The following is a 23,598-nucleotide window of genomic DNA, read 5'->3' on the forward strand; positions in this document are numbered from 1 at the left end:
GATGATATAAGAGCTGGGATATATTAGTAGAGCCAGGTGGTTTGAAGTTTGAGCTTCCATATGTGCAGCAAGATGATATAAGAGCTGGGATATATTAGTAGAGTTAGGTGGTTTGAAGTTTGAGCTTCCATATGTGCAGCAAGATGATATAAGAGCTGGGATATATTAGTAGAGCCAGGTGGTTTGAAGTTTGAGCTTCCATATGTGCAGCAAGATGATATAAGAGCTGGGATATATTAGTAGAGCCAGGTGGTTTGAAGTTTGAGCTTCCATATGTGCAGCAAGATGATATAAGAGCTGGGATATATTAGTAGAGCCAGGTGGTTTGAAGTTTGAGCTTCCATATGTGCAGCAAGATGATATAAGAGCTGGGATATATTAGTAGAGTTAGGTGGTTTGAAGTTTGAGCTTCCATATGTGCAGCAAGATGATATAGGAGCTGGGATATATTAGTAGAGCCAGTTACGCGGACTTTGTTTAGAACCAGACAGAAGAAATGCGGAGGGCGATTAGTGCAGGTGCTCAAGATATAGCAGATAATCATTAAAGTTGACATAATGTATAGATCGGTTTGATCCAATGCAATCATCCACCCGATCTAGTGAACTTTCCGACTAGAATAATAGCACCAACGTCTGTTAAAGTTGATCAAGCAATATATATTAGAAAAAACCGCAACGACACACTTTTAAAACTCATGGACAGAAAATGTGTTATGTATCTGATACGGATGGAACCCACGGTGTGTCTGGAAGGCACATAAGGGTTGCAGACACCAAAATGTATGGCATAAATCGGATTTATTTAAGAGTGATTGGCTAACAAGAGAGTTCAATGAAAATTAACATTAACTATATTCTAATCCATGAATTGAATCCAGTACCTATTGCTATGCTTACTAAAACAGGGGAATCTCATAATCGGGTGCTAAAACACTATTAAAAGTAAAAGTGGTTGAACGACAATTTGCTTATTAGACCTAATGCTCAGTAACAAATTGATCTGCTTTACTTAATTTAATTCACTGACCAATAGACGGAAATATACATGATTACATTGAAAATTCGAAAAATGGTTTAAAGGCATAGTCTATTCGCGACCGACTTGCTCTCTATTCACACGCTATATCTGCAAGCAGCCATATTGCTGGATATTGTGGTACATATAAAGGTAAAATGACTAAGATGATGAACGCGAGCAACTCTGAACATACTAGTAGGCGAAAGGACAGCTAGTATGAAGGACTTTGTGAAGGAATCGACCAGGTTTGTCTCAGCATGGTACGGAAAGCCTGGTACAGAGGGAATGTTCATTAAAAAAAACGTGTTGACAGCCAAGAAGGGCAAGTAGGTTAAGACTATGCAATCGCTCGCTGACAAGCCTCGGAAGCAAGCAATGGAAATATTATAAGTGCCCATATACAGGCGTGTTTATGGAAACATGCAATATATGCAAATCCCCCGAATCCGAATCAATATGTTTACTGTTGGAGAAATGATGAGACATCACACTCTATTTTACCATTACAGTAGCATCAAGTGTTGCTTAAGCTCCACCCACTATGTTTAAAATGATATAATGCAAATGTAAAAAGCGATAACCCATGTTCAACAATTCGGTGCTCATGTTATAAAGTGCGACTACGTGTGCCAGATGTTGTGTTTGTCAAAAGGTTAAGGTTAACATAATACAAACATGTTCAATGTTACATTAAGAAGACACCAAATGGCTGGCTTATAAAATACCTTAAAAAGGACAGCTACATGTATACTAGTTTAAATGTATTTTGTTATGCCATCTATGGTATGAAAGACAAAAATTAATATGTGAAATGAACTGATATTTAATTTAACACAAGAACATCACCGTAAGCTAAACAGCTAACATCATAAGATGAAATTGTACACATGCTATTTAACCTTCATGGGCAAATGTTAAAACAAACATATCATGGCATTCAATAAATATCAAATGTGTTTCCTGATATAACACCGGTATGTTTTCATCTAAAAAAATGATTTATTCGTAAAATGTGCTTTATACAAATATATAAATGGTATCTTATGGTCAGGATCAGGTCGCTTTGTTCATGTAATATTATACTCTGCGAATGTTATATTGAAATTTATTAAATCAGACACGGATTTAGTAATTAAGTGCTACAAAATGTATTATTTGTACATTTTTATTATTCTTGAGCCAAAGTCGGATAAGATATTGTTTTACGCAGCACGTTTTGAGTAGCTATCTTTATTCTGGAAGTTATTTCAGACGCCATATTCCTCCTTTTGTATGATAGTTGGCATTCCGTAGTTTATGTTTAATATGTACAACACTATCACGATTACATTATGATAAATACCGTAATGCATATTTATACGTTAAACCAAATACGCAATTACTATTCTTAAACAAATATATTAAGCTGTGAAATAACAGTACCATAAGCAAACCCTTTGAAAAGCCATGAATATAGGAATAATACACGTTTTCGAGGGCGCTCGAAAAATCCGTTCCTGCCCTAGTGCGCACAGTGGATTATTGCAAAGTTGAAATGCAGCCGCGCAAAAGAATGCAGCCGCGCAAGAAATGAGGAATTATTTTGGAATTTACTAGTCGTGACAGATATATATATCGTCAGAATAAGTCAATGTTTTCATAGATGTTTCTTTCGTACATGTCTATCTTATTTTGTTCCATTTTTTTTAATTAATATTGCCAACAGATTGTTTCTGAAGTATTTCAAGCAAACAGCAGGAACGTTAAACGTACATAAGCACCTACATTTACAGCATAGTCTTTTAAACGTGTTGAGTAAATAACTTTAACTTCATTGACGATGCGAATAAATAAAGCTGTTGTCAAGAGAGTGCAGATGGTATAATTTGAAAAGTGGATTAAAATAGTCATTGCCTGTATCCCTGCATGCACGAGGAAACCGGTGCTTATTCAGTTCCCTATTTATGCTTGGAAAGTCGCCGAAGGCTGGAGTTATTAACAAAGTTCATAATAACTTCATTGAATCCAATAGAAAAAAATAGGAAGTAACTGCGCGTGGACCAGTTTATGGATATGAAAAGCACATAACATGGCTTGAAAGGCACGTGAATCGCCTTGTTAATACACACTTTCTTCCGTTCAAGCCCTCCTTTTGCCAAGTTTCTGCACCCCGCCTGAGCGCATTATAAATAGAGCTTATGCAATTATAAACTAATTATAAATAAGGTATCTCATTTACAGGCTGCGTATGCTATGTTGTATTTTGTCAAAGAAAAGTAGCTGAAATGAAATAAACCAAGTATGTTTATTGTCAAGCAATTAATAGCCATACCCTGGCCACAGTTGTTGCCTAGCCAGCCCGGTAAGCATGTGCATGATTACGCATTTTGAAGATTAGTTCACGTGGCATCGTTCTTACACGGCGCAATTGCGCATTCGTTGGTATCTGAACGATAAACACAACACAAATCAATGTCTAAATTAATCAGCGTGATTCCATTATTGGTTCAGAACAAACCGTATCGACACATATGAAACGATGTATATAAATTCGCCATGTAAGCGTAAAATTGAACAAACAGCAACACATCGCTAATCCGGTAGAAAACGTTACACACCCGGACTTGGTTGTGAAAAGTGGATTAATAGTTAGACACATATCCTCGATCATGAATATGAATGATGCCAGTCTGGTATCATTGAGAGTCATAAGATTTTCAAGACGATTTTCAAGTTGACCGCCCGTTTCAGTATTTTGACAAATATATATATAATTATATATGTGGTTATATAATCATGTCTCAATCAATTACATGTATCTACGTACATTACCTAAATTATTATGCTGTTATGATGCTTTCTGATTGGGGAATAAATTGATGAAATCAACATCCAAAATTATACCAAAAATGTCAGCCAATATAGTCACTTATGCAAACTTATGCAGTTAACATTCCCTCACAATCTATAAGATCAAAATCGCATGCTTTTAAACTGGGATAATTGTCTTTCTGAATGGCATTTCTAAGATATATTAAATATTAACCACAGAAAAAAAATTTAAATCTATTATGGAATATCCATGAAGAGAAAAACGACAACGGAAATAAGAAGACACATTTTTACGCATGTTCTTCATCATTAATTTCAAACTAGCTGTACACATCGTGTACGTGTAATGGTTAAATTCAAATGCTTTACATTTTAATTCGATTTAGAATCGATAAGCATGGACTAAACAATTTATTTTATACTTATTAAATATGTTGCGAAATTATTTAATAATGGTTGACAACATTATTATTGTTTTGTCGAAAATTTGAAATACAAATGATATGGATGAGTTTATATGCAGCTCAATCAGCAAATGGTAATCAGCAATCAGTCAATGGTAAGACAAACAACACTCTTGGAATTGTATAATTAAAATTGTGGATATTTGTGTTCATTTTAAAAATTTACGTATGATCCTGTTGTACAGCAAACAGGATGATTCATTCAAGCAAGCCCGCTTGCACGTATGTGTGTGTGTGAGTGTGTGCGCGAGTGTGTGCGCGTGTGTGTGCGCGTGTGTTTATTTGTGTGTGGCCAAGCAACTTCAGGGTGTTTTCAACGTCTCGGTAAGTGTATAACACTACTCGGTGGTGTTAAATTTTAACAAACTAGCTTCTGTCAAGCTAACGTCTAAATTTCGGGTTGATAGGCCGTATTACTTTTTATTATGTATATTCGAGCCGAAAGGGGCGTTGATGGACCGCTACATCATTTAACCGTATATTAACATACTTATGTGTTGCTACACAAACTCAATAATTCTAAATTCAGCATCAATTAAGTAAAATAAATGGACACAATTCCTGAACGTGTACACGCGAGTTTTTAAAGGGAGAGAATGTCATGGGACATCTTTAAGGGATATAGAATGCCATATCAAGCGACATGCCATGTTTATAGAAACACCTTGTTTGAGTTGTAAGCCATGGAAAGAAGAGGATTAGATGTGCAACACTTAAGTCTGAAACTCTCATATATTGACGTTTGAGCTTGCTGATAGATATTAGTAGTAACATACTTGTGAACATTTAACACGTGTTTTACACGTGGCACGTGCGCATTTGTTTATATCTGAAAGAACGCTTTAATTTACTTTCTTCTGATAGAACAAAAGGCAAGAATATAAAATAAGAAAAACCTGTCTAAAGGCATTGTACGTTTTGGACATGTACAACTGAGAGACGACATTAAGCATAAATATTGCCTGTGCATTTGTCTTGAATTAACAATATTTACAATATAACCAGCAGTGACATTAACTAATTATAAGAAATTCAGTCACTAATTTACAGACGTGTAAACATCAACGACATTTACAAACTTATGGTCGGAAAAAGTTGAGGTCAATATTTAATAATGAAACCCAGGTAGTGTCTAGAAAGAACATTAGGGTTCCATTATAGAAAAGGTTTATAACAAGGTAAAAAACGTTCTAACAGCCATGGAAGGCAAGTATAACTTGCGACTATGCAATCGCTAATAAACAATATAAAGAAGTGAAACTCCAGCTGCTGGAGCAGTATTGAATTTTCATTAAAAACAATTAGTTGGTCCTGAAGCATGCTATGAAAACTCCCCACATACAGGTGTGTTAATGGAAACGTCGGAATGAAAGACAAAAGTTGTAAAATGTACACATATTAACACAAGAACATATCCATATGCTTAACAACTGACAGCGCAAGATCAACTCGCACAAATACTACAGGATCTAAATGAACAAAAGTTAAACAAGAATACGTTTTATGGTATTTCAATTGATAGCTAATTTGCCCCTTGACATAACACCGGTAAATTTTCATTTATTATAAATCATATATTCATAGAGTGTGCTTTATACAAAGATATAAATTATATCGTTATGTAAGGATCATGGTGATATGATCATGTAATACTATACTCTGCACAGTTTATATTAACATTCATTTAATCAGACACGTATTTTACACTTAAGTTCTAATACAGTTGTAATGTTTCTACATGCGTTATTCTTAAGCCAAATTTGGGATACGATCTTGGTTTAGGCAGCAAGTTTTGATGAGGTATATTGACTTAAGCAGCCATTTTGGACGCCATCTTTCTCATTAAAAAAACACTATAATGTCCATTCCGTAATTCATATTTAATATGAATAACACATTTAAACTGACATCATAATGCATAACAAAATGCATTTCCCTACTTTAAACCACATACGCGATGGTCATAATTTAACACCTATATTAAGTTGTGAAATGACAGTACCATTATCAAAACCATTGATAAGCAATAGAAATATTTAATAATTAAAAATAAGGCCAATCGTTTACACGCTGTGTATGCAAAAGTTTTGTAAGATATTGTTATAGAAAAATAATAATAGCTGAAATGCAATCAAAGAAGTGTGTTTATTTTCAAGCAATGTATAGCCATACCCTGATCACAGTTGTTGCCTTGCCAGCCAGGTGAACATGTGCATGCGTACGCGTTTTGAAGATTATTGCACGTGGCGCCGTTCTTACACGGGGCGGGTACGCATTCGTTGATATCTGAAATACATTCGTTTACATTCAATTATGTTTATTGGAAAAAAACGCTTATATTACATTGAATATAGTGGACAAAGGGCGTTCATATTAAATTTAGCAATAATGCTTCAAACGCAGTGTTCGTTTTGAGCATGTGCAACAGAGTGATAACTTTGAGCGCCACACGTAGCCTATGCATTTGTGGCCACATCGATCCATTTAACAACACGCCAAGACAAGTATTTAACAAATGTATAATGTTACGAAACGGTAATACAATTCGATACGCGATTGACTTGTATGGCACAATTTGCTAATCATAAAAAGCCATCCGTTTACAGGCTGGGTATGAAATAGCTGTGTGAAAAAATAGCCACCGGAAACATATTTAAAGGGAATTTAACACGGATGGTCACAGGTTCTTTATAACCATACCCTGATCACAGCTGTGTCCTTGCCAGCCCGGTGAGCATGTGCACGAGTCCGTGTTTTGAAGATTAGTGCATGTTGCGCCGTTCTTACACGGCGCAGTTGCGCATTCGTTGGTATCTGAACGATAAACACAACAATCACAATGTCTCAATTAATCAACGTGGTTACATTATTGATGTAGATCAAACCGTACCGACACATATTAAAAGATGTGTATAAATTCGCCATGTAAGCGTAAAATTGAACAAGCAACAACAAAATCGCTAATCCGGTAGAAAACGTCACACACCCGGATTTGGGTGTGAATAGTGGATTTATAGTTTGAAACATATCCTCAATCAAGAATCTGAATGATGCCAGTCTGGTACAATGTATCATTGAGAGCCCAAAGATTTCCCATACGATTTTCAAGTAGACCGCCCGTTTCAGCATTTTGACAAATATATCTATAGTGTGATATATGTGGTTGGAGAGTAAATTGATCAAATTAGAATTAAAGATTATACCGAAATGTCAACCAATATGTTCGCTTATACACACTTTTCGGTAAGCATGGAATTAACAATTTGTTATATTAATTATTAAATATGTTGCGAAATTACTCAATACTGGTTAAAAACATCTTTATTGTATTTGCCAAAATTTGAAATAAAAATGATATGGATGAGTTTTTAATCGGCTCAATCAGCAAATGGTAATCAGCAATCAATCAATCGTAAGATAAACAACAGTCTTGGAATTGTATAACTTAAATTGTGGATATTTGTGCTAATTGTAAAATTCAAGCATGATCCTGTTGTACAAGAAACAGGATGGTTCACTCAAGGAGAGCCCGCATGTACGTATGTGTGTGCGTGTGCGTGCGTGAGTGCGTGTGTGTGTATTTGTGTGTGGCCAAGCAGTTTGAAGATGTTATACAATGTCTCATTAGTGTATAAAATTAGTCTGTAGTGTTATATTTTAACAAACGAAGCTTCTGCCAGGCGTTCGTCTAAATAGCGGGTTGATGGGTCGTATTACTGATTATAATGTATCTTTGAGCAGAAAGGGACGTTGATGGACCGTTACATCAGTTAAGCGCATATTACCATAGTTCTCTGTTACTACACAAACTCAATAATGAAAATTTCGGCATCTATTAAGTACAATAAATACAAAATGCCTAAAAGTGTACTCGACAAGTCTTTAAATGGAGAGAATGTCATGGGATATGTTTAAAGGGTATGAAATGTTATATCAAGCGACGTGTTTATAGAAACCCCTTGTGTGAGTTATAGCCACGGTAACAAGAGGAATAGAGGTGCAACCCTAAAGCCCGAAACTCTCATAGATTGACGTTTGGGCTAGCTGAGAGATTTAAGTAGTAACAGATTTGTGGACATTTATACCTGAAGCAAATAGCAAAAACATGGGAGGATTAGTGCAGATGCTGAGGATTAAGCAAAGTAGTCAAACAAGTTGACAAAATGTATTGATCCGTTAAATCGAAATCATTCATCTAGTAAGGACGATGAACATTCCGCCTGGAACAATAACACCAACGACTGTTAATGTTTATCAAGTCATAGATGCTTTTTAAACCCAAATGACACATTTAAAAACTCATGGCCAGAACATTTGTATGGGTCAATATCGATATACCCCAGTGGTAATCATTCTGTTAGTGATGTTAACCATTACATGTATCATGAATTGTTTAATTTAATACCACGGTTTTGTGTTGCATGACTCACTATTGCACACCTTAATTGTTGCCCAGTCTAGCCAGGCAACATTATAGTTATTGCTGACTTTTTAAATACTTAATGACCAGTCAATATAATTACATATACAGGCTAGAATCAGTTTTGTGAATTATCTTAAAGTGACATTTGTTGCTGGAAAATAAACAATACATTGGACATTTTTTCGCTTTTTCAAAAATTGTCTTAAAGTGCGTCCAGGGTTTTAACAATATCTAATAAAGTTGAAATCCAATTCGTGTCCAGAAAGCACCTTAGTGTTTCAGACACCAAAGTGTAAGACATATATCTTATCAATTCAAGATTGATTGGCTTACAAAATAGTTCCCAGGAATGTGACATTAACTTTGTATTAGACATGGTTTGACTTTGGTACCTACTGCTACTCTTTCTGAAACAGGAACACGCAGATACAAAAACTTCAAAGCGGTTGCTAAAACAATTACAAGTAGACGTGTTGGTCATTATATAACATGTTATGTAATAGATTGATCTGCTGTACTATATGTTTTTCACGTTCCTGCCCTAGTGACCACAGTGGATTAATGCAAAGTTGAAATGCAGCCGCGAAAAAGAATGCAGCCGCGCAAAAGAAGAAATGAGGAATTATTTTGGAAGTTACTGGTCGTGACGGATATATATATCGTCAGAATAAGTCATTGTTTTCATAAATGTTTCTTTCGTACATGTCTATCTTATTTTGTTCCATTTTTTTAAAATTAATATTGCCAACAGATTGTAACTGAAGTATTTCAAGCAAACAGCAGGAACGTTGAACGTACATAAACATCTACATTTACAGCATAGTCTTTTAAACGTGTTGAGTAAATAACCTTAACTTCATTGACGTTGCGAATAAATAAAGCTGTTGTCAAGAGAGTGCAGATGGTATAATTTGAAAAGTGGATTAAAATAGTCATTGCCTGTATCCCTGCATGCACGAGGAAACCGGTGCTTATTCAGTTCCCTATTTATGCTTGGAAAGTCGACGAAGGCTGGAGTTATCAACAAAGTTCATAATAACTTCATTGAATCAAATTAAAAATGGGAAGTAACTGCGAGTGGACCAGTTTATTGATATGAAAAGCACATAACATGGCTTGAAAGGCACGTGAATCGCCTTGTTAATACACACTTTCTTCCGTTCAAGCCCTCCTTTTGGCAAGTTTCTGCACCCCGCCGAGGGCATTATAGATAGATAGAGTTTATGCAATGATATAAACTAATTATAAATAAGGTCACTCATTTACAGGCTGCGTATGCTATGTTATATTTTGTCAAAGAAAAGTAGCTGAAATGAAATAAACCAAGTATGTTTATTGTCAAGCAGTTTATAGCCATACCCTGGCCACAGTTGTTGCCTAGCCAGCCCGGTGAGCATGTGCATGAGTACGCATTTTGAAAATTAGTGCACGTGGCATCGTTCTTACACGGCGCAATTGCGCATTCTTTGGTATCTGAACGATAAACACAACACAAATCAGTTTCTAAATTAATCAGCGTGATTCCATTATTGGTTCAGAACAAACCGTATCGACACATATGAAATTATGTATATAAATTCGCCATGTAAGCGTAAAATTGAACAAACAGCAACACATCGCTAATCCGGTAGAAAACGTTACACACCCGGATTTGGTTGTGAATAGTGGATTAATAGTTAGAAACATATCCTCGATCATGAATATGAATGATGCCAGTCTGGTATCATTGAGAGTCATAAGATTTCCAAGACGATTTCCAAGTTGACCGCCCGTTTCAGTATTTTGACAAATACATATATAAATATATATGTGGTTATATAATCATGCCTTTATCAATTACATGTATCTAGGTATGTTACCTAAATTATAATGTTGTTATGATGCTTTCTGATTGAAAATTAATTGATGAAATCAGCATTCAAAGTTATACCAAAAATGTCAGCCAATATGGTCACTTATGCAAACTTATGCAGTTAACATTCCATCACAATCTATTAGATCTAAATCGCATGCTTTTAAACTGGGATAGTTGTCTTTCTGAGGCATTTTTAAGATATATTAAATATTAACCACAGAAAAAAAACATTACATCTGTTATGGAACATACATGAAGAGAAAAACGACAACGAAAATAAAAAGACACATTTTTACGCATGTTCTTCATAATATGTTTCAAACTAGCTGTACACATCGTGTACGTGTAATCGTTAAATTCAAATGCTTTACATTTTAATTCGATTTAGAATCGGTAAGCATGGACTAAACAATTTATTTTATACTTCTAAAATATGTTGCGAAATTATTTAATAATGGTTGACAATATTATTATTGTTTTTGCCGAAAATTTGAAATACAAATGATATGGATGAGTTTTTATGCAGCTCAATTAGCAAATGGTAATCAGCAATCAGTCAATGGTAAGACAAACAACACACTTGAAATTGTATAATTAAAATTGTGGATATTTGTGTTCATAATAAAAATTTACGTTTGATCCTGTTGTACAGCAAACAGGATGATTCATTCAAGCCAAGCCCGCTTGCACGTATGTGTGTGTGAGTGTGTGCGCGTGTGTGTGCGCGTGTGTTTATTTGTGTGTGGCCAAGCAATTTCAGGGTGTTTTCAACGTCTCGGTAGTGTATAATACTACTCGGTGGTGTTAAATTTTAACAAACTAGCTTCTGTCAAGCTAACGTTAAATTACGGGTTGACAGGCCGTATTACTTTTTTATGTATATTCGAGCAGAAAGGGGCGTTGATGGACCGCTATATCAGATACGCGTATATTAACACACTTCTGTGTTGCTACACAAACTCAATAATTCCAAATTCAGCATCTATTAAGTAAAATAAATGGACAAAATTCCCGAACGTGTACATGACAAGTTTTTAAAGGAAGAGAATGTCATGGGACATCTTTAAGGGGTATAGAATGCCATATCAAGGGACATGTTTATAGAAACACCTTGTTTGAGTGTTAGCCATGGTGAGAAAAGGATTAGATGTGGAACACTAAAGTCTGAAACTCTCATAGATTGATGTTTGAACATGCTGATAGATATTAGTAGTAACATACTTGTGAACATTTATCACGTGTTTTACACGTGGCACGTGCGCATTTGTTTATATCAAAAATAACGCTTCAATTTACTTTCTTCTGATAAAACAAAAGGCAAACATATAAAACAAGCAAAACCTGTCTAAAGGCATTGTACGTTTTGGACATGTACAACAAGCAAAACCTGTCTAAAGGCATTGTACGTTTTGGACATGTACAACTGAGAGACGACGTTAAGCATAAAGGTAGCCTGTGCATTTGTCTTGAATTAACAATATTTACAATATAACCAGCAGTGACATTTACTATTTATAAGAAATTCAGTCACTAATTTACAGACGTGTAAAACATAAACGATATTTACAAACTCATGGCCGGAAAAAAGTTGAGGTCAATATTTTATCATAAAACCCAGGTAGTGTCTAGAAGGTTCCATTATAGAAAAGGTTTATAACAAGGTAAAAAACGTTCTAACGGCCATGGAAGGCAAGTATAACTTGCGACTATGAAATCGCTAATAAACAAGCCTCTGAAGCATGCTATGAAAACTCCCCACAATCAGGTGTGTTAATGGAAACGTCGGAATGAACGACAAAAGTTGTGAAATGTACACATATTAACACAAGAACATTTCATATGCTTTACAACTGACAGCATTTGATCAACTTGCACAAATACTACATAATCTAAATGAACAAAAGTTAAAAAAGAATGCGGTTTATGGTATTACAATTGATAGCTAATTTGCCCCTTGACATAACACCGGTAAATTTTCATTTATTATAAATCATATATTCATAGAGTTAGCTTTATACAAAGATATAAATTATATCGTAATGTAAGGATCATGGTGATATCATCATGTAATACTATACTCTGCAAAGTTTATATTAACATTCATTTAATCTGACACGCATTTTACACTTAAGTTCTAATAAAGTTGTAATGTTTCTACATGCGTTATTCTTAAGCCAAATTTGCGATACGATCTTGGTTTAGGCAGCAAGTTTTGATGAGGTATCTTGACTTAGGCAGCCATTTTGGACGCCATCTTTCTCATTAAAAAAACTATAATGTCCATTCCGTAATTCATATTTAATATGAATAACACATTTAATCTTACATCATAATGCATAACATAATGCATATCCATACTTTAAACCACATACGCGATGGTCATAATTTAACAACTATATTAAGTTGTGAAATGACAGTACCATTATGAAAACCATTGATAAGCAATAGCAATATTTAATAAATTAAAATAAGACCAAACGTTTACACGCTGAGTATGCACAAGCTTTGTAAGATATTGTCATAGAAAACTAATAATAGCTGAAATGCAATCAAATAAGTGTTTTTATTTCCAAGCAATGTATAGCCATACCCTGATCACAGTTGTTGCCTTGCCAGCCAGATGAACAGGTGCATGAGTACGCGTTTTGAAGATTATTGCACGTGGCGCCGTTCTTACACGGGGCGGGTACGCATTCGTTGATATCTGAAATACATTCGTTTACATTCAATTATGTTTATTGGAAAAAACGCTTATATTACATTAAATATAGTGGACAGAGGGCGTTCATTTTAAATTGAGCGATAATGCTTCAAACGCAGTGTTCGTTTTTCGCATGTGCAACAGAGTGATAACTTTGAGCGCCACACGTAGCCTATGCATTTGTGGCCACATCGATCCATTTAACAACACGCCAAGACAAGTATTTAACAAATGTATAATGTTACAAAACGGTAATACAATTCGTTACGCGATTGACTTGTATGGCACAATGTGCTAATCATAAAAAGCCATCCGTTTACAGGCTGGGTAGGAAATAGCTTTGTGAAAAAATAGCCACCGGAAACATATTTAAAGGGAATTTAACACGGGTGGTCACAGGTTCTTAATAACCATACCCTGATCACAGTTGGTTCCTTGCCAGCCCGGTGAGCATGTGCACGAGTACGTGTTCTGTAGATTAGTGCATGTTGCGCCGTGCTTACACGGCGCAGTTGCGCATTCGTTGGTATCTGAACGATAAACACAACAATCACAAGGTCTCCTTTAATCAGCGTGGTTACATTATTGATGTAGATCAAACCGTACCGTACGACACATATTAAAAGATGTGCATAAATTCGCCATGTAAGCGTTAAATTGAACAAGCAACAACAAAATCGCTAATCCTGTAGAAAACGTCACACACCCGGATTTTGGTGTGAATAGTGGATTTATAGTTTGAAACATATCCTCAATCAAGAATCTGAATGATTCCAGTCTGGTAAAATGTATCATTGAGAGCCCAAAGATTTCCAATACGATTTTCAAGAAGACCGCCCGTTTCAGCATTTTGACAAATATATCAATAGTGTGATATATGTGGTTGGAGAGTAAATTGATCAAATTAAAATTAAAGATAATACCGAAATGTCAGCCAATATGTTCGCTTATACACACTTTTCGGTAAGCATGGAATTAACAATTGTTATATAATTATTAAATATTTTGCGAAATTACTCAATACTGGTTGAAAACATCTTTATTGTATTTGCCAAAATTTGAAATAAAAATGATATGGATGAGTTTTTAATCGGCTCAATCAGCAAATGGTAATCAGCAATCAGTCAATCGTAAGATAAACAACAGTTTTGGAATTGTATAACTAAAATTGTGGATATTTGTGCTAATTGTAAATTCAAGCATGATCCTGTTGTACAAGAAACAGGATGGTTCATTCAAGGCGAGCCCGCATGCACGTATGTGTGTGCGTGTGCGTGAGTGAGTGCGTGCGCGTGTGTGTGTATTTGTGTGTGGCCTAGCAGTTTGAAGACGTTATACAATGTCTCATTAGTGTATAAAATTAGTCTGTAGTGTAATATTTTAACAAACTAAGCTTCTGCCAGGCGTTCGTCTAAATAGCGGGTTGATAGGTCGTATTACTGATTATAATGTATCTTTGAGCAGAAAGGGACGTTGATGGACCGTTACATCAGTAAAGCGCATATTACCATAGTTCTCTGTTGCTACACAAACTCAATAATGCAAAATTCGGCATCTATTAAGTACAATAAATACAAAATGCCTGAATGTGTACTCGACAAGTCTTTAAATGGAGAGAATGTCATGGGATATGTTTAAAGGGTATGAAATGTTATATCAAGCGACGTGTTTATAGAACCCCTTGTGTGAGTTATAGCGTCGGTAACAAGAGGATTAGAGGTGCAACCCTCAAGCCCGAAACTCTCATAAATTGACGTTTGGGCTAGCTGAGAGATATTAGTAGTAACAGATTTGTGGACATTTATACCTGAAGCAAATAGCAAAAACATGGGAGGATTAGTGCAGATGCTAAGGATTAAGCAAGTAGTCAAACGAGTTGACAAAATGTATTGCTCCGTTAAATCGAAATCATTCATCTAGCAAGGATGATTAACATTCCGACTGGAACAATAGCACCAACGACTGTTAATGTTTATCAAGTCATAGATGCTTTTAAAAGCCAAACGACAAATTAAAAAACTCATGGCTAGAACATTTGTATGGGTCAATATCGATATACCCCAGTGGTAATCATTCTGTTAGTGATGTTAACCATTACATGTATCATGAATTGTTTAATTTAATACCACGGTTTTGTGTTGCATGACTCACTATTGCACACCTTAATAGTTGCCCAGTCTAGCCTGGCAACATTATAGTTATTGCTGACTTTTTTAATACTTAATGACCAGTCAATATAATTACATATACAGGCTAGAATCAGTTTTGTAAATTATCTTAAAGTGACATTTGTGGCTGGAAAATAAACAATACATTGGACATTTCTTCGCTTTGGTTTTTGTTTAACCCGTTTATTTCAAAAATTGTCTTTAAGCGCGAACAGGGTTTTAACAATATCTAATAAAGTTGAAATCCAATTTGTGTCCAGAAAGCACCTTAGTGTTTCAGACACCAAAGTGTAAGACATGTATCTTATAAATTCAAGATTGATTGGCTTACAAAATAGTTCCCAGGAATGTGACATTAACTTTGTATTAGACATGATTTGACTTTAGTACCTACTGCTACTCTTTCTGAAACAGGAACACGCAGATACAAAAACTTCAAAGCGGTTGCATAAAACAATTAAAAGTAGAAGTGTTGGTCATTATATTACATGTTATGTAATAGATTGATCTGCTGTACTGTATGTTTATCACGTTCCTGCCCTATTGCGCACAGTGGATTCATGCAAAGTTGAAATGCAGCCGCGCAAAAGAATGCAGCCGCGCAAAAGAAGAAATGAGGAATTATTTTGGAATTTACTGGTCGTGACGGATATATACATATCGTCAGAATAAGTCATTGTTTTCATAAATGTTTCTTTCGTACATGTCTATCTTATTTTGTTCCATTTTTTTTAAATAAATATTGCCAACAGATTGTAACTGAAGTATTTCAAGCAAACAGCAGGAACGTTGAACGTACATAAACACCTACATTTACAGCATAGTCTTTTAAACGTGTTGAGTAAATAACCTTAACTTCATTGACGTTGCGAATAAATAAGCTGTTGTCAAGAGAGTGCAGATGGTATAATTTGAAAAGTGGATTAAAATAGTCATTGCCTGTATCCCTGCATGCACGAGGAAACCGGTGCTTATTCAGTTCCCTATTTATGCTTGAAAAGTCGCCAATTAAAAATGAGAAGTAACTGCGCGTAGACCAGTTTATGGATATGAAAAGCACCTAACATGGCTTGAAAGGCACGTGAATCGCCTTGTTAATACACACTTTTTTCCGTTCGAGCCCTCCTTTTGCCAAGTTTCTGCACCCCGTCTGAGCGCATTATAGATAGAGTTTATGCAATGATATAAACTAATTATAAATAAGGTCACTCATTTACAGGCTGCGTATGCTATGTTATATTTTGTCAAAGAAAAGTAGCTGAAATGAAATAAACCAAGTATGTTTATTGTCAAGCAATTTATAGCCATACCCTGGCCTCAGTTGTTGCCTAGCCAGCCCGGTGAGCATGTGCATGAGTACGCATTTTGAAAATTAGTGCACGTGGCATCGTTCTTACACGGCGCAATTGCGCATTCGTTGGTATCTGAACGATAAACACAACATAAATCAATGTCTAAATTAATCAGCGTGATTCCATTATTGGTTCAGAACAAACCGCATCGACACATATGAAACGATGTATATAAATTCGCCATGTAAGCGTAAAATTGAACAATCAGCAACATATCGCTAATCCGGTAGAACACGTTACACACCCGGATTTGGTTGTGAATAGTGGATTAATAGTTAGAAACATATCCTCGATCATGAATATGAATGATGCCAGTCTGGTATCATTGAGAGTCATAATTTTTCCAAGACGATTTCCAAGTTGACCGCCCGTTTCAGTATTTTGACAAATACATATATACATATATATGTGGTTATATAATCATGCCTTTATCATTTACATGTACCTAGGTCTGTTACCTTAATTATTATGTTGTTATGATGCTTTCTGATTGAAAATAAATTAATGAAATCAGCATTCAAAATTATACCAAAAATGTCAGCCGATATGGTCACTTATGCAAACTTATGCAGTTAACATTCATCACAATCTATTAGATCTAAATCGCATGCTTTTAAACTGGGATAATTGTCTTTCTGAATGGCATTTTTAAGATATATTAAATATTAACCACAGAAAAAAAACATTTCATCTATTATGGACTATACATGAAGAGAAAAACGACAACTAAAATAAGAAGACACATTTTTACTCATGTTCTTCATAATATATTTCAAACTAGCTGTACACATCGTGTACGTGTAATCGTTAAATTCAAATGCTTTACATTTTAATTCGATTAAGAATCGGTAAGCATGGACTTAACAATTTTTTTTATATTTATTAAATATGTTGCGCAATTATTTAATAATGGTTGACAACATTATTATTGTTTTTGCCGAAAATTTGAAATACAAATGATATGGATGAGTTTTTATGCAGCTCAATCAGCAAATTGTAATCAGCAATCAGTCAATGGTAAGACAAACAACACTCTTGGAATTGTATAATTAAAATTGTGGATAGTTGTGTTCATTATAAAAATTTACGTATGATCCTGTTGTACAGCAAACAGGATGACTCATTCAAGCCAAGCCCGCTTGCACGTATGTGTGTGTGTGAGTGTGTGCGCGTGTGTGTGCGCGTGTGTTTATTTGTGTGTGACCAAGCAATTTCAGGGTGTTTTGAACGTCTCGGTAGTGTATAACACTACTCGGTAGTGTTTAATTTTAACAAACTAGCTTCTGTCAAGCTAACGTCTAAAGTACGGATTGATAGGCCGTATTACTTGTTTTATGTATATTCGAGCAGAAAGAGGCGGCGATGGACCGCTACATCAGATAAGCGTATATTAACATACTTCTGTGTTTCTACACAAACTCAATAATTCCAAATTCAGCATCTATTAAGTAAAATAAATGGACAAAATTTCTGAACGTGTACACGACAAGTTTTTAAAGGGAGAGAATGTCATGGGACATCTTTAAGGGGTAAAAAGACGCCATATCAAGGGACATGTTTATAGAAACACCTTGTATGAGTTGTAGCCAAGTGAGAAGAGGATTAGATGTGCAACACTAAAGGTCTGAAACTCTCATAGATTGACGTTTGAGCTTGCTGATAGATATTAGTAGTAACATACTTGTGAACATTTATCACGTGTTTTACACGTGGCACGTGCGCATTTGTTTATATCTGAAATAACGCTTCAATTTACTTTCTTCTGATAGAACAAAAGGCAAGAATATAAAATAAGCAAAACCTGTCTAAAGGCTATGTACGTTTTGGACATGTACAACTGAGAGACGACGTTAGGCATAAAGGTAGCCTGTGCATTTGTCTTGAATTAACAATATTTACAATATAACCAGCAGTGACATTAACTAATTATAAGAAATTCAGTCACTAATTTACAGACGTGGAAAAGATAAATGACATTTACAAACTCATGGCCGGAAAAAGTTTAGGCCAATATTTAATAATGAAACCATGGTAGTGTCTAGACAGAACATTAGGGTTCCATTATAGAAAAGGTTTATAACAAGGTAAAAAACGTTCTAACAGCCATGGAAGGCAAGTATAACTAGAGACTATGCAATCGCTAATAAACAATCCTCTGAAGCATGCTTTGAAAACTCTCCACTACAGGTGTGTTAAGGGAAACGTCGGAATGAAAGACAAAAGTTGTGAAATGTACACATATTAACACAAGAACATATCCATATGCTTAACAACTGACAGCATAAGATCGACTTGCACAAATACGACATGATCTTAATGAACAAAAGTTAAAAAATAATACGTTTTATGGTATTACAATTGATAGCTAATTTGCCCCTTGACATAACACCGGTAAATTTTCATTTATTATAAATCATATATTCATAGAGTGTGCTTTATACAAAGATATAAATTATATCGTAATATAAGGATCATGGTGATATCATCAAGTAATACTATACTCTGCACAGTTTATATTAACATTTATTTAATCAGACACGTATTTTACACTTAAGTTCTAATAAAGTTGTAATGTTTCTACATGCGTTATTCTTAAGCCAAATTTGGGATACGATCTTGGTTTAAGCAGCAAGTTTTGATGAGGTATCTTGACTTAAGCAGCCATTTTGGACGCCATCTTTTTCATTTAAAAAACTATAATGTCCATTCCGTAATTCATATTGAATATGAATAACACATTTAAACTGACATCATAATGCATAACAAAATGCATTTCCATACTTTAAACCACATACGCGATGGTCATAATTTAACAACTATATTAAGTTGTGAAATGACATTACCATTATGAAAACCATTGATAAGCAATAGCAATATCAAATTATTAAATATAAGGCCATTCGTTTACACGCTGAGTATGCAAAAGCTTTGTAAGATATTGTCATAGAAAACTAATAATAGCTGAAATGCAATCAAAGAAGTGTGTTTATTTTCAAGCAATGTATAGCCATACCCTGATCACAGTTGTTGCCTTGCCAGCCAGGTGAACATGTGCATGAGTACGCGTTTTGAAGATTATTGCACGTGGCGCCGTTCTTACACGGGGCGGGTACGCATTCGTTGATATCTGAAATACATTCGTTTACATTAAAATATGTTTATTAGAAAAAAAACGCTTATATTACATTAAATATAGTGAACAAAGGGCGTTCATTTTAAATTGAGCAATAATGCTTCAAACGCAGTGTTCGTTTTGAGCATGTGCAACAGAGTGATAACTTTGAGCGCCACACGTAGCCTATGCATTTGTGGCCACATCGATCCATTTAACAACACGCCAAGGCAAGTGTTTAACAAATGTATAATGTTACGAAACGTTAATACAATTCGTTACGCGATTGACTTGTATGGCACAATGTGCTAATCATAAAAAGCCATCCGTTTACAGGCTGGGTAGGAAATAGCTTTGTGAAAAAAATAGCCACCGGAAACATATTTAAAGGGAATTTAACACGGGTGGTCACAGGTTCTTTATAACCATACCCTGATCACAGTTGGTTCCTTGCCAGCCCGGTGAGCATGTGCACGAGTACGTGTTCTGTAGATTAGTGCATGTTGCGCCGTGCTTACACGGCGCAGTTGCGCATTCGTTGGTATCTGAACGATAAACACAACAATCACAAGGTCTCATTTAATCAGCGTGGTTACATTATTGATGTAGATCAAACCGTACCGTACGACACATATTAAAAGATGTGTATAAATTCGCCATGTAAGCGTTAAATTGAACAAGCAACAACAAAATCGCTAATCCTATAGAAAACGTCACACACCCGGATTTTGGTGTGAATAGTGGATTTATAGTTTGAAACATATCCTCAATCAAGAATCTGAATGATTCCAGTCTGGTACAATGTATCATTGAGAGCCCAAAGATTTCCAATACGATTTTCAAGATTTTTTGACAAATATATCAATAGTGTGATATATGTGGTTGGAGAGTAAATTGATCAAATTAAAATTAAAGATAATACCGAAATGTCAGCCAATATGTTCGCTTATACACACTTTTCGGTAAGCATGGAATTAACAATTGTTATATAATTATTAAATATTTTGCGAAATTACTCAATACTGGTTGAAAACATCTTTATTGTATTTGCCAAAATTTGAAATAAAAATGATATGTATGAGTTTTTAATCGGCTCAATCAGCAAATGGTAATCAGCAATCAGTCAATCGTAAGATAAACAACAGTTTTGGAATTGTATAACTAAAATTGTGGATATTTGTGCTAATTGTAAAATTCAAGCATGATCCTGTTGTACAGGAAACAGGATGGTTCATTCAAGGCGAGCCCGCATGCACGTATGTGTGTGCGTGTGCGTGCGTGAGTGCGTGCGCGTGTGTGTGTATTTTTGCGTGGCCAAGCAGTTTGAAGACGTTATACAATGTCTCATTAGTGTATAAAATTAGTCTGTAGTGTTATATTTTAACAAACGAATCTTCTGCCAAGCGTTCGTCTAAATAGCGGGTTGATAGGTCGTATTACTGATTATAATGTATCTTTGAGCAGAAAGGGACGTTGATGGACCGTTACATCAGTTAAGCGCATATTACCATAGTTCTCTGTTGCTACACAAACTCAATAATGCAAAATTCGGCATCTATTAAGTACAATAAATACAAAATGCCTGAATGTGTACTCGACAAGTCTTTAAATGGAGAGAATGTCATGGGATATGTTTAAAGGGTATGAAATGTTATATCAAGCGACGTGTTTATAGAACCCCTTGTGTGAGTTATAGCGTCGGTAACAAGAGGATTAGAGGTGCAACCCTCAAGCCCGAAACTCTCATAGATTGACGTTTGGGCTAGCTGAGAGATATTAGTAGTAACAGATTTGTGGACATTTATACCTGAAGCAAATAGCAAAAACATGGGAGGATTAGTGCAGATGCTAAGGATTAAGCAAGTAGTCAAACGAGTTGACAAAATGTATTGCTCCGTTAAATCGAAATCATTCATCTAGCAAGGATGATTAACATTCCGACTGGAACAATAGCACCAACGACTGTTAATGTTTATCAAGTCATAGATGCTTTTAAAACCCAAACGACAAATTAAAAAACTCATGGCCAGAACATTTGTATGGGTCAATATCGATATACCCCAGTGGTAATCATTCTGTTAGTGATGTTAACCATTACATGTATCATGAATTGTTTAATTTAATACCACGGTTTTGTGTTGCATGACTCACTATTGCACACCTTAATAGTTGCCCAGTCTAGCCTGGCAACATTATAGTTATTGCTGACTTTTTTAGTACTTAATGACCAGTCAATATAATTACATATACAGGCTAGAATCAGTTTTGTGAATTATCTTAAAGTGACATTTGTGGCTGGAAAATAAACAATACATTAGGACATTTCTTCGCTTTGGTTTTGGTTAAACCCGTTTATTTCAAAAATTGTCTTAAAGCGCGAACAGGGTTTTAACAATATCTAATAAAGTTGAAATCCAATTTGTGTCCAGAAAGCACCTTAGTGTTTCAGACACCAAAGTGTAAGACATGTATCTTATAAATTCAAGATTGATTGGCTTACAAAATAGTTCCCAGGAATGTGACATTAACTTTGTATTAGACATGATTTGACTTTAGTACCTACTGCTACTCTTTCTGAAACAGGAACACGCAGATACAAAAACTTCAAAGCGGTTGCTAAAAACAATTAAAAGTAGAAGTGTTGGTCATTATATTACATGTTATGTAATAGATTGATCTGCTGTACTGTATGTTTATCACGTTCCTGCCCTATTGCGCACAGTGGATTAATGCAAAGTTGAAATGCAGCCGCGCAAAAGAATGCAGCCGCGCAAAAGAAGAAATGAGGAATTATTTTGGAATTTACTGGTCGTGACGGATATATATATCGTCAGAATAAGTCATTGTTTTCATAAATGTTTCTTTCGTACATGTCTATCTTATTTTGTTCCATTTTTTTTTAATTAATATTGCCAACAGATTGTTACTGAAGTATTTCAAGCAAACAGCAGGAACGTTGAACGTACATAAACACCTACATTTACAGCATAGTCTTTTAAACGTGTTGAGTAAATAACCTTAACTTCATTGACGTTGCGAATAAATAAAGCTGTTGTCAAGAGAGTGCAGATGGTATAATTTGAAAAGTGGATTAAAATAGTCATTGCCTGTATCCCTGCATGCACGAGGAAACCGGTGCTTATTCAGTTCCCTATTTATGCTTGAAAAGTCGCCGAAGGCTGGAGTTATTAACACAGTTGATAATAACTTCATTAAATCCAATTAAAAATGGGAAGTAACTGCGCGTGGACCAGTTTATGGATATGAAAAGCACCTAACATGGCTTGAAAGGCACGTGAACCGCCTTGTTAATACACACTTTTTCCGTTCAAGCCCTCCTTTTGCCAAGTTTCTGCACCCCGTCTGAGCGCATTATAGATAGAGTTTATGCAATGATATAAACTAATTATAAATAAGGTCACTCATTTACAGGCTGCGTATGCTATGTTATATTTTGTCAAAGAAAAGTAGCTGAAATGAAATAAACCAAGTATGTTTATTGTCAAGCAATTTATAGCCATACCCTGGCCACATTTGTTGCCTAGCCAGCCCGGTGAGCATGTGCATGAGTACGCATTTTGAAAATTAGTGCACGTGGCATCGTTCTTAAACGGCGCAATTGCGCATTCGTTGGTATCTGAACGATAAACACAACACAAATCAATGTCTAAATTAATCAGCGTGATTCCATT

At 35.3% G+C, this 23,598-nt stretch overlaps 1 protein-coding gene across 1 annotated transcript in view; it reads right to left on the bottom strand.

Annotated features, from left to right (window-relative positions):
* Window positions 1-3,398: 3,398 nt before the first annotated feature.
* The window catches only part of LOC127865908 (fibropellin-1-like), a 68,537-nt gene continuing 48,337 nt past the window's right edge, over window positions 3,399-23,598 (bottom strand). The window contains exons 12-18 of the mRNA XM_052405973.1: window positions 20,338-20,451; window positions 19,808-19,921; window positions 13,691-13,804; window positions 13,164-13,277; window positions 6,996-7,109; window positions 6,468-6,581; window positions 3,399-3,445 (exon numbers count right to left, since the gene is read on the bottom strand). Coding sequence (XP_052261933.1) covers window positions 3,399-3,445; window positions 6,468-6,581; window positions 6,996-7,109; window positions 13,164-13,277; window positions 13,691-13,804; window positions 19,808-19,921; window positions 20,338-20,451 — 731 coding nt within the window. The remainder of the gene's footprint in view (window positions 3,446-6,467; window positions 6,582-6,995; window positions 7,110-13,163; window positions 13,278-13,690; window positions 13,805-19,807; window positions 19,922-20,337; window positions 20,452-23,598) is intronic.

This window comes from Dreissena polymorpha, chromosome 1, assembly GCF_020536995.1.
Source record: "Dreissena polymorpha isolate Duluth1 chromosome 1, UMN_Dpol_1.0, whole genome shotgun sequence".
NCBI lineage: Eukaryota > Metazoa > Mollusca > Bivalvia > Myida > Dreissenidae > Dreissena > Dreissena polymorpha.